The sequence below is a fragment of the Numida meleagris genome, chromosome 5 (assembly GCF_002078875.1).
Source record: "Numida meleagris isolate 19003 breed g44 Domestic line chromosome 5, NumMel1.0, whole genome shotgun sequence".
In the NCBI taxonomy this organism is placed as follows: Eukaryota; Metazoa; Chordata; class Aves; order Galliformes; family Numididae; genus Numida; species Numida meleagris.
In genome coordinates, this window is record NC_034413.1 from 20,425,781 (window position 1) to 20,438,830 (window position 13,050).

Genomic DNA, 13,050 nt, shown 5'->3' on the forward strand with positions numbered 1-13,050 from the left:
GTCCGCTCCCCGCCTCCCGGTGGCGGTGCCGCGCGAAGCGGGGCGGGTCGAGCCGAGCCGAGCGCGCCGCACGCCGCCCAGCGCGAAGATGGCAGCGGGGGAACCGCAAGCCAAGAAGCTGAAGCTGGAGCCAAAGCAGCTAAGGTAACGCGCGGCGGTGGCGGGCTGCGCCTCAGGGAGAAGCGCGGAGCGGCGCTGGGCTGCCGCTGGGGAGGAGACACGTGCGGGGCGCCGGGCCCGGCTGGGCACGTGCAGCGGGCTGTGCCGCTGCTCCCCGGGTCCCCTCGCGGCTCCCGCCCTCGCCTCGTGCCGGCGTGGACGGCGGACAGCAGCGGGGCCGGGCCGAGCCGTGCGGCTGTGCCGGGCGCCGAGGTGCGGCGCGTGGAGCTTGGGGCGCTGCCGCGCGGCTGTGAGTGCAGTGCGGGCACGGCTGTGTCCGCGTGTGCTCCCTCGGACGAGGACTCTGGTTGTCCAGCAGTCCCCGCGCACAGACAGGTTTTTGTCAGGACTTCGAGATCCTATGAAAGGATTTCATTTGAATAATGTGGAACGAGGTTTCGGTGCCGCTTGCGGTACTTGCACGTGGGCAGCGTTGCTCCGTGATTGCCCCGACCGAACCCCCTTGAGCTGACGGCGCGCCCAGAAGCGCCCCGTTCGGTTTTAATGTCACAGCAGAAAAATGAAAGGGTTCTCAGTGAGGGAGTGTGATCAGAGAGCTGCAGCAGGGCTTTGTTGGTGCCATTCCGGATGCGTTTTCCTGGGATTATCGGGACGCGAATAGAATTGTCTGATACCTGATCTCCTTCCAAGTGCTCAGGATATGAAGATTAATGACAGAAGGCCCGAAATGCCAACATCACCCCGGCGGTAGCTAGTGACCCTCTCAGATATAGCATAAAGCAATGTACTTGGGGGCTGAAAGACTGCAGCCCCTGTCAGACACCGGTTCTGAAGGAGCTGACCCTATTCACTTTGCCCAAGTCAGGGCACTCCTCTGGCAGTAGGTTGTCTTTTCAAGTCTAATAATAGTTAGCAAGTGCAGCTGCAGATAATGGAAAGGGAGAAAGGTAACCGAGCTCTGAAAGTAAATAAATGGCATACAGCAGTGTGAGCTGTGAGTAAAGAGCGACAGCCATTTGCATGGCCTTAAAGCGAGGAGGAACAAGGAACCGGGAACTGAGTATTATAAGCTTTATAAAGCTTATTGGGGGAAACCACGTTGTACCTGCTTGAAACCTAAACATAAAAAAAAGCAAAACAAAAAAAAACATCATTGAAGTACTGAGTTAGAAGTGTAAAGGATATTTGAAATGGCATGGGAGGCCATGGTGGCATGTTCTTGTAACAACCAATAAAACTAAAAATAATAATTTTGTACAGTATGTGACGGTTAAAACATTAAAAAATAACTTTGTTAGATCTTGTGTACTCTGATTGTGCTTAAGATTATTTCAACAAAGGCTCCAGTTTTGTGCTGTAGACAGGGATATGCTGTATGCAGCTGGTGATGGAACCAAGTCAGCGTGCTGTAGGTCCAGGCTGGATGTGTGAGGTGGGGAAGGGCACTGGGCTGTCTCTGGCAGGCCTCTGCGCTCCCTTGGATGTGGCTGCAGGATGTGTAAAAGCATGCTGCTGGGGGATCTTGTCCCTTGCTGAGGGCTGCTGGTATGGAAGGTCCCATGCTGAGTGGCAGAGGTTCCTTGCCTTTACTGTGTTTGTAATGAGAATGAGTTGTTAATGCACATGCTGCTTCATGAGAAAATTTTGGAAGATAACAGCTCCTTATTTGTTATACAAAGAATTAGATGAAAATTGATTGCTCTTGTCATCTATGTTTTACTCTTCAGCCTCTTTCAGAAGACCGTGTGTAATGGACTGTACAGGAGTGGTCTTGCACCCTACTCATTCTCGTATACAATACAAACGTGTATCTTCCTACTGCAAGAACTGCTTTAATATAAAAAAAAAAAAAGCATTAAGAAGTTAAATTTCACACTGTAATATCAGTAGTACCTTGTCAATGATAACAAACATGTCCCTCCCTTATGTTTTTAATTTGTTATTTTCTGTCCTCAGAAACCTACTGGGGAGGTTTCATAGATGAATCTTTTTAGCCCCTTTTGATCCTTTCAGGCAAAGTAGAACAGAAGTGGCTCCCTCAGTTGGTAGGCCAAGCTGACCTGGTTTAGTGGAAATTCTTTGAAGGCAATGGAGGGTTGTTGGCATTGCCACCCAGCAAGCAAAACACAAAGCCCGAGATACAAACTGGCTTTCCCAGCACAGCAATGCATCGTGCTGACATTACTCTGCTGGGTGGCAGGTTTTGTATTGTCTTCGTTGACGGTGCAAATCCCCACTAAAACCAGTGGGCTTTAGGCAAGGCCGTGAATGCCTGTTATGTGTTTCAGGCTTCAGACCACATCTCTGCTGTGTGGAGTAAAATATCTCTGTATGTGTAAACTGTGCCATTTGAACAGAAAGTAGGCTTGCAAAGCTGCAAACAGTTTGTCGCTGAGCAGTGGTATCAACTTACTAGAAACATCATGAGGGATTAATATAAAGGAGTATTAGAAAGGATCTGTGCCCTTTTATATTTGGTTTGGTTGTATCTTGGAGGTCTGTGGAAACCACAGCCAAGCTTCTGTTAATGTCACACTCATGAAAGAATGTGAACATTCTCTGTATATTTGTCCAAGCTTTTGTGTGTATTTCTATGTAGAAATGTGCATGCCTGCAGAAGAAAAAAATGAACCAGCTTGTGAAACCCTCCAAGGTAATGTCCCCTCTGTTATGTGATGGCCCTTTGGCAGTTCTGCAGCTGCTGTATTGATTGAATAGTCACAATGTAGCTGGCTGTTGGAACAAATTGATTTACATGAAGACAGCATAAGCACTGAATTTGACAATTTTGACTACAAGTACAAAGTACAGTATTCCTCTTCTTCTCTTACTACTAGACAGAATTGCTTTTCAGAATAAATTCTCAAACACTCTGTAGTAACTGTTGTCAAAAACAGTTCTTTGTCATTACCATTCCACTGGATTTTAGACAGCTTGATACTGGTGACTGTAAAAAAAAAATGTTGCTAATTTCATGCATTTTTAATTTTCATAATAAGCTAGGTTTTAATTTAACTTATTCCTTCATCGGCTTTCGAAAAGTGAAAGAACCTTCTGAATATTTTAAATTAGCTGTGACAAAGCTTTCAGTTAGAATTTAGTAAACCATTTTTCTTTCTCTCTCATCATCTCTACCTTTATTTATTTTTTTCCACCACATCTTCCATTTGTATTCTTTTCAGTTTCTGTCTTCGTTGCTTGTACTTTCCTCATTTTGCAGTTGCCCACGTACAAGTAACTTTCCCTTTGTCAATACTCTCGATAGCCCCTCAGTACAAAGAGAGATATGACCCTAGCGCCTTATTGTGTTTGTTCACAAAATAATAAAAACACAAGACTTCTTCTTCTTTTTTTTTTTTTAAGACACCTTTAGAGAGCAAACATTTTTGAAAGATGCTGGTAACATACTTTTCTATTTTCATTTTATTTAGGACATAGCAGCAGCAACCACCAAAGTTGTGGTGGCAGGAATACACCCAAAACCTGAATGCCGTGCAGCGGCTGGTGTAACAGTTGAGGCACTTGTTTCCATTGTTCAGATGGGCAACTCTCAAATTGCTAGTTAGATTAACACCTGACTTCCCCAGTTGTTGATGTAATCATGCAAGGTTTATCAAAACAGTGTCACAGGATACAGTTTCTACACTTTTGCATTCTTGCATTGGAGAAGTTTGTTACAGTGCTCATTTATTTCAATTAAAGAAATTCCATGTTTTATTGAGAAAGAGTGTAACTTGAGGAAAGAGGAGGCCGTGGGAAGGCTATTTCTGCTCAGAACCACTAGCATGGCGGGTGTCTCCTTCCTACACTGACGTTACCTGTGGCCCATCTGGCAGTAGCGTTGTACTATCCTAATATCCTACAAAAATGCACACTTCTCACTTTGTGTGTTGTTTTACTGAAGTAAGCAGGACTGGTCTTGTCCTTAAAGGCGCTTACATGCGTGTTTACGTGTAGGAGGGGAGCCAAGGCAAATATATCTATTTCGTAATGAGTTTTCGAGTTCCTGTGATTTTTTTTTTTTTTTGAGATTTGCAAGTTCTCTCTTTTTCAGCAAATGAAACAGCTTGTGTAGAATTACTCATCTAATCAGATCTACTTGTATTACTTCTAAACAGACACGGAAGAGGTCTGGAAAGGAGACTTGAATGAATAGGGAAGTAATTGAATATAGTGTCAATTGTAATAGAGTAAAATAGACTTTCTGCAGAGCAAGACCTTGGCTTCCTCTTGTTGCTGAGGTCTATTTGAAGTGGAAATGTTTGAAGCACAGCTCCAGCTTGTAGTTCAAGGTTGCGATACTGAATTTGAGTAGTTACTTACACAGGCAAAGTACATGAGTATTTCACAAGCCAGTTTCAGAAGCAGGGAATGTGTTGCTGTCTAAAGGTCATTAATTAGTATTTGCTGGCAATGTGTTGGGAAACCTTATCTTACTGAAAAGAGTAAATTGAACTTGAAGATATAATGTGAACGCTAGGTTTTCTCAAGGATTTTTGTTTTCTATGTACATAACTCCATAAATCATTTCAATTTGCATGCTAGTGTTATTTATACAATAAATAAGCATTTTGTGTGAAGGGGAGATGTCTTTGAGTATTTCTCAGAATTAAGTGAAGGAAAGGGGATTTTTTTTCCCCCAATTTTGAACTGTAATTATTTCTGTAATGGTTGTTTGACTACAGTCAAAGCTGTGCCATGCCTGAAGGATGTGGTAACACAAAGCAACTTGCTGGCTTTATGCTACTTCTGGATTTCATTTCCAGTGAAAGATATTGTAATTTGTTGTTGTACTTTCAGAGGTACAAAGCAGTTGTAACTAAAGGATTAGGCTGTTTGACTTGAATAGAGATGGAAAAAAATGTATAGCTATCTACAGTATGATGAAGGCAGCAATATCCTTAGGTTTATAGATTTCCCTTTGCGTTTCATCTGTATGATCTGTGAAGCTGATCTAAAAGAAATGGCATTGTGCAATAGAATTTTGAAATGAAAAAAATATTTTAATCGTTTGCTAGTAGATCCATATAAGATAAAATGTGTTGCATTTTGTTGTAAAATATTAATTTCTCTCATGCATTTTCTAAAAGAAAAAAGTTTTGAAAGTATTTCTACAGAAAGGTCTGTAAAATGCTGTTACTGAAAGAGTTTGTGGACCTTCTGCTTGCTGGTCTGATTTGTTTTAATGTCTACTGAGGCTATTACGTAAAAGATCATCATTCTGTCTTGCAAGCTGTAAGCGTGGACAGTTTTTTTTTTCTAGGATTGTGTGAAATATAAGGATTGATGGAGAACTTTTGGTTATGTGTTCTAATCTGGACAATTTTGTTCCTAATATTGTGGTATGGAACATAACACAGTCCAAACTAAGGTCTAGTTTGCCCACGTCCTGGATACACAAGTTACAAATGTATAAAATGTAGAGTTTCCCAGATCACTTCTGTTAAGCATCGCTTTACAAGTTCTCACGTGCTTGCCTGCTGTTAAATCAGATAGGGGTACAGGTCATTTTTAATTCATACTGTGGTGGATAAGTAAGCATTTTAGTGGAATCATGCAAGGTACCGTAGTTCATGACATGTACAGGAACTGACATGTTCATGAAGATCTACTCCTTACTGTATAGTCATGGAAGCAGTTAGGAGAGATTGTGGCTAGACCCTATCAGTTGTTACATATGTAGGTTGCTCTGAAAGTAATGCCTCTGATTTATTTCCATGGAAACTACAAGAGCACAGTAACACTATTTAATAGAACATAATCTCAGCTACAGACCACTGTTTTTCAGTGTAGTCACCACCATTAATTATGCATTTTTTCCAGTGCATACTGTGCATATAAAAATCTGTACCAGTGGAGGTTATCTTCTGTTGCCACTGCCGAAACACCACCCACTGCCTCACTTGTGCTCAGACCCACTGTTTGGTTGGTGGATGTGACCACATAAACGTTCAGCAAGTGTCAGTGAATGTCAGTGGGTACAGTATTTTCCACATGGAGGAATTCAGTGACACACCTTTGCTTGATATGTGCTTCCATGTCAGACAATGCTGCCATCTGTCACATGGCAACAACATGTAATGGAATGTTGGCAGGAAGATTCAGCCTCTACTGCCATCCCACCAACATCTGCCTCTGTCGTTGTGGGCAAACATAATAAATAGGAGGCATTACTTTTGGAGCATCCCTCTTATTTTTCGTTGTGCAAGCTGTGAATTCCATATTTCTTGCTGGGATTTCTGAAGCCAAAACACATGTAAAAACAAGGGTCATCTGCTCCATGCAAGGTGAGCAAGGCTGGGAGGTACCGGATGGGCTTAGCAAGCTCAGACTGGCTTGCTTGTCTCATGCATGGTATGACTACAAGTCAAACTTGTGGCACAACCATCATAAAGTTAATCTGTGAATGACTGTAACTGATAAGTGACCATTTTACTAGGGATTCCTTGAGTGCTTTTGCTCCAGCTGTGTGCCAGGATGTCTAGAAGTTCTGCGGCAATTGAACAAGAAAAGCAGTTAGTGGTAGGCCATGCCTCAAAGGCATCAGCAGCAGTAGAATCTGCAGGTTTAAGCAGGATGATCGTACACTTGAGAATACCTGTAAGTTTATAATGTGCTATTAACAAATGCTGTTGGGATGTCACATATTCATAAAAGGCTGTTTAATTTCCTAGAAAAATACACTTTTCATCCCATCTTGCTGAATTGGTAAAAGGCTAGATGCATTTGATGGTACCTCATTCGGACTCTAGCTTAATATTCATAAAATGCAGTTGTTATATACTACAAATTAATATAATTGTAGAGTCACACAATATCCTGAGTTGGAAGGGACCCACAAGGATCACTGAGTCCAGCCTCTGACTCCACACAGGGCCACCTGAAGTTCAAACCCTACGTTTGAGAGCATTGTCCAAATGCTTCCTGAACTCCAGCGCTCAGGGCTGTGCCCACTGCCCTAGGCAGCCTGTTCCATGCCCACCGCCCTCTGGGGCAGAACCGTTCCCACCTGCCCCTCCCCTGACACAGCTCCATGCCGTTCCCTCGGGCCCTGTCGCTGCCACCAGAGAGTAGAGCTCAGCGCTGCCCCTCTGCTCCCTGTGAGAGCTGCAGCCGCCATGATGGCTCCCCTCAGCTCCTCTGCTCTGGGCTGAGCCAACCCAGGGACCTCAGCTGCTCCTCATATACGTTGCCCTCCAGACCTTTCACCATCTTTGTATCCCTCCTTTGGAACCCCTAATAGTTTTTTGTCCTCCTTATGTAGTGGCACTCAGAGCTGCACCCAGTGCTCAAGGTGATGCCACGCAGCCTTATCTCACCTGGCTGGCAGCGCATGGTGCACCAGATGCACGTATTATGTCCTTTATATATTCTTTATGTGCTTGTTAAAGCCAGACAGTTATTTGTGAGAGAATCTACTTCTTGATTCTTTAAAGTGAGTTTATTGCTTATTAATTTATTATCTATGATGGGACAAGAAAGGCCAAGGTGTATTAGTGTTATATTCATCTGTGTGACAGGATTTTTTGCCCTCGTTTTCAGTTACAAAACAGAGGTTTGACTGTTAGGCACTGAAATTGTTAAACGAAGTCTGATCAGTTGTTGAACACAGATTGGAGGATACAGCCTCCTATGTTTACATTTTGTTAGAGTTCATAATTCTCCCTGAGGGATATGGGGACCTGCTGTACTGTGTATTGCAAAATCAAGGGGTGAGATGTGTTTCCCACTGCTGTTAATTTGAATTTTAAGACTAACTTTAATAACCAGAATGTTGTGAGTGATAGTTGAGTTTTTAATTCTGCTTTGACATGCCAGAAAATCTGTCCAACCTCAGGTATTAAGCATAAATATCCCTGTTATCTTTAAGTGATGCCATAAGCATCACAAGCACCCCAGGTTTTGATGACATCTCTTCTGACACACCTGAAAATCAGCAAATATGTGAGAAATCTGTCTTTAGTTTTTCTGAGTATAATATTGCCATTTTGTAGATAAAGGGGAAGTAAGGCTAATAGACACATTATTAGGAAGTTGTAAAGTTTACATATTTAGTTGGAAATGATACAGCTGTACTTAACAGAGCAACACAGGATTCACTTCTGGCAAAAACAGCCTTTTCTGACATCAGTTTAATGAATCAGTGTTTCTGGTACTGGTAAGTTAACAAAATGAGTTCCAGGTCCGCATGGGGTAGCTAGCAGTAACTCTGTCAGCCAAAGGAAGAGAAAATGTGCAGGATGACAGGGAGTCCAGAAATGATGACCCTGGCTTTGCTGGTGGTTTTCCCTGGGGTATATGGCAGCTCTGGACACTGTGGTTTGGGACGGTGCAGGTTAGATGGTGAAGGGCTCACATGGTGACAGCTAGTCCACATCTCCTCAGTGACTCCACTTGGCCTCTGGCGGGTTGGAAAAATGACTAATGCTGGTAGCTGTGTATCACAGGTGGCTGCCAGCTGCTGTGGCAACCTGTGAGTAAAATCACCTAATCTCTGGCACTGCAATGGATTGTTGTTCAGTGTGTAAAAATCGCATGCAAGGGCTCTGGGCCGTTGCTGGGTTGGATGACTTGTCCCAGAGCAGCACAGGGGTGGTGGGCAGGTGCCCAGGAAGGCAGCGGGGCAGGTGTGAGGGAGTGTGGCCAGGGGATGGCTGCGGGCCTGGGGACCTGTCCCGGCCCAGGGAGCAGCTGGGGTTCCCAGGAGAGTACACCGATTCTCATGGTCCCATGACAGCAGTGCTCTGGGCTCAGCTGGCCATCTTTACTGTGGGCAGTGTAGTGGGAACTGTGCACCTATTTGCTACCTCGATGACATTTTTGTAATTATCACGGGTGATCACACTTACTCGCGTGGGGAAGGGACATGACAGCAAAGGAGGGGTGGGTTAGGCGCTGCTCGCTGCCCGTATCAAAGATGGCGGCCAGGGCGCGGGGCGGGCAGCGCCGTCCGGTACCGCGCTTCCGAACCGGGGCGCGAGGTCGGCTGCCCGCACCCACTTTTGCTGCTCTCTCCCCTCGCCGCTGTGGGCCCGCCCCTGCCGGCCGTCCGGCCAATGACGGGGTGCGCGGGTAGGTGGGTGGGGTGGGGCGGGGCGGGGCGGCCGGGCCGTGGCAGGCGGCTCAGTCACGGCCGAGCGAGGCGGTGCGCGCGTTGCAACTGCAGGCGGACGCTGGACCGAGAGACGACGACGCCGCGGGAGAGCGGGGCTCCGCGGCGGCCGGCGGGAGCCATGCCGACTCTCAGGTAACGCCGAGCCCGCCGCGGTTCCTGCACCCAGCCCCGCGCGTCGATGCGCTCCTGTTCTCGGGAGGGGCGGGGGCGGCGTTCCTCTCCCTCCGCCCGCGCTCGGTTCTGTCTCCACGCGTGCGGTGTGTAGGTGCGGAGTTCGGCGCCGAACGCTCTTTCCGCCGCCCGTTCGTTCTGCGGCGGAACGCCCCCGGCTTAGCGCGGGCAGCGGCGGGCGCTGCGTGCTCCTCAGCCGCTAGCTCCGCGCGGGCAGCGGCGGTCCCCGGCGCTTTGCCTGCGGTTGTCGGGGGCGGCAGGTGGAGAGCGCCGCGCCCGGGCGTCACCCACCGCTTCCGCGGCCGGGGCTGGCGGCAGCGCCGGGTCGGGCTGCAGGGGTGGGTCGGCTGTGCGGCGCCGCTGGGGCACGGCCGGGGGGCGATCCCGGGCGGCTTTCAACCTAATCGCCGTTGTAGCGTGCTGCGCTCTGACCCGAATCGGGGATGAGATGCGAATGCTGAGGAGGAGGGTGACAGTACGGCACTGGGCTGTTGGCTATCTGTTGGCAGTACGGCTGTGTCGGTGCATCGGGGTGGTAACTGAAGAGTGACAAATCTGTTCAGTGAAGTGAATTACTGTGGCCAGTTTTACTTCCCAAAATGTTTAATTTTAAAATGAGTTGGTCTTATGAAGAGAACCAGCAGCTTTCACTATACGCTGGCTCTGATCAGTCCTCCGGCGCCCCAAGGAGTGCATGGAGCTGCGGACCCTCCTGCTCCTCCCCATCCTCCTGGCTCCTGCTGGGTCTCATGCTGCCCTGGCCAGCAGCACAGCTAGCACTGCCCAGCTGGGGCTGGCACAGCTGTGCAAGGAGATTGGTGGCAGCAGAGCTGTTGGTGTGCGTGACGTTTCTGCTGCCACAAGGCTGCGGCTCTGGGCTAGGTCTGTATGATCCTGTGGGTGTATCCCTGTAGAAGACTGTGGAAGTTTCATAATGGATGAAGCCTTCGTTGAAGATGCTCCTCTAGGTCAGCACGTAGACATGTAGCTCCTCTGCCAAATTCTGCCTTAAGACCTGAATAAGGACAGCACGTGAGCGGTCCTGCAGGCTCCCTGCGTGTTGAAAGTCTGTGTTGTGAGGTGACTGGCTGGCTGTGGTGCAAGGGAGATGGTCTGGAGTCATGCCGTGGCACTTCTGATATGCTTTTAGTGCCAGGTAGGCTATGGCTGACGGCAGTTGTCATTCACTTATAATTATGTTGTGTGGGGAAGGAGGATGAGAGAAGGACATTCTTAGTCAAAAGCTTTTAGCCGTTCACATGCAGCTAATATGGTACTATTGCTGTTTTATTTTAACTGTAAGCGACCTTTGGTAAATTCAAATCTTAGGTTATATGAGGTTTTACTGTGTTCCTTTGTGACTGAAGTAAATGCTTAGAACATCTCTTGTTTGGCCTCTCCTCTAAGGGCAGGGCCAAACGCTTACAGATATGCTGACATTTCAGGTCTCGCAGCACAGTGTCTCTCGATCACAGATGGAACACTGGCACGCAGCCGGCTGCTGTGTGTTGTGGTTTTGCCATGCAGTTGGGACACACAACTGTCCCAGTCATGTTCTATTTATTAAGGCTTTCTGACTGTAAAATGAGTCTTTAGCATGAGAACTTACTGAGTATGTTACAGCTGCACAGCAGGACGAGGCTGCTATAGACCAGTAGAAAAGGTGGATTTATCAACTTAGCTTTCATTACAATTTATTACTATTATGTAAATATTTTTGCAGCAATTAACAAAAAATCTGAAATGCTTTTCAGTCTTTGTTGTTGTTGTTAAACACATGACAATTCAGTACCCAGAAGCTCATTTTCTCCCCCCAGTCTGCGTACCGGCAGCCGATGCTTCCACTGACATTTTGATGCTGCTGTTCCAGTGGAGTGCACAGTGATATCAGATGATAACAGAATTGTTGGTGCACAGACACAGTGCTGTCAGCGTTCAGCAGCCAACTTGAAACAGGACTTTATTTTTAAAAATGCCTGCAGCAGTAGAGCAATTACTAATGTATGACCGTGATTTTGGCCCCAGCTTCCCAAATCCTTCAGTTATGGTTGCTTTTGTTGGTCTTTTCCAAAATGATGGAAAGGTAGCTCAGTGCTCACGGGCTTTTTATTTGCTTTGTTTTTATATTCCACCAGTTGGATTGGACTCTATTTGAGCAGCGTGATGAGAGTAGTACGAGAAACACTTTGGCTGTTGGTGAGAAACTAATGGTCTTAGCAATCTCCCAAGAAAATGCCATAATTAGCAGGTGGAGATTTGATCTTTAATGGACTACACTGAACTTACAATTAAAGCTAACTCTTCATGTAGCCCAGCTTTAAAAGACAGACTCATAAAATACATTGCTTGTTGCCAGGCATTTAGAATGCAAACGCTCAGTGCATGTAAGCTCTCTATGAAGTAAGTTGGTGTTGTTCCTGCAGTTTTGTCTACTGTGGAACATATGAGTACATGCACGTGTTCATGTACTCATATAGTCAGATGTATGCCCTTAATTTTTGCATAGGGAGAAGTTGTCACTTGTTTCTTGAAGAGCTAAATGTTCTTTTGCAATAGGTTGGTTCAGCTAAGCAAAAACATCCTTACTGAATAATTGGATAGCAGTACTTGGGTGCAAGAGAAGGGAGCGAGCGAGGCGGGGAGGCTGTGGTGTACGAGTGTTTGCTCCGTGTCCGGTACAGAGGTGTAGCTCTCAGATAACCAACGTATTGTGAAATCCCACATCTCAGGAAAATATTGATGCTTCCTCTCTATCTTTTACATCTAGATGGTTGAAAATAATCTGTGAATGTTCAGTCAGTCCAGGTTGGACATGTGCGTGACTGAGTAGCAGACAGGAGGGCAGCAAGGTCCACATGTGGTGCTGAAAGTTTTGAGCTTGGTGAGAATGTAACATTTACTTATCAGTTTCTTGTATCTGTGACTTGTAAATTTAATATTCTCCATGATCCTAAATGTTAGGTTTATTTTTGTGCTTTAACGATATATGGCTTTATGGCATATATGTGATTAATACTTTTTCTTACGTGGGGCATAGCAGCCAAGTAACAGCCATAGCTCATCTGTTGCCGCACAAAAGCAACAGCGTAACAGTGAGGATAATTTGCAGCTCCACTTGAAGGGAATGGATGATCTGCACTACCCTGAAATGTAGTCAGTGTCAGGTTAATCAGTGTGAACTTGCCAAAGATTCAGAGTGAAGTCTAACAGTACAGACACTGGACTTCTCATGTTGTGGTTCACAAATTCGGTATTAGAAACTGCTGATCGCTGTGGTGTCTGCTTAAATTGGCTGAATGTTTAGTTTATGACTTGAAAAGAGATTGTTTACTCTCTTCCCGCTTTGTCCAGAAAGGTATTTTCACCAAATGCGGTCAGTGTGACATGCTGTTTCTGAGCATACGATCCCTAGCATAGCTAATTACTGTGTTGGCTTTTAAAGCTTTCTGCCCCAGCTGGCGCATCGCTACACAGCTTCTTGAGGACTCGAGGGAGTTTTTATAAGAACACTGCGAAATTAGAAAAACTTGAGGATAGAATGGGAGGTGTATGTGATGTAAAGAGCTACCTGGATTAAATGGCAGTGAAGGTGCTAGTTCCTGCTGCTGCTGGAATAATGGCAGCTTGTACGTGTCTTATTGGCA

The 13,050-nt window shown here is 46.1% G+C and overlaps 1 protein-coding gene across 3 annotated transcripts in view; it reads left to right on the plus strand.

The window, feature by feature from the left end:
- Positions 7-13,050, plus strand: part of ADK (adenosine kinase) — a 279,987-nt gene continuing 266,943 nt past the window's right edge. For 2 of the 3 annotated variants that reach the window (XM_021398209.1, XM_021398211.1), the window contains exon 1: positions 9,162-9,367. In XM_021398209.1, coding sequence (XP_021253884.1) covers positions 9,177-9,367 — 191 coding nt within the window. In that variant the 5' untranslated portion in view covers positions 9,162-9,176. Of the gene's footprint in view, positions 145-9,161; positions 9,368-13,050 lie in introns of those variants that run through there. The other variant, XM_021398210.1, reaches the window with a different exon arrangement.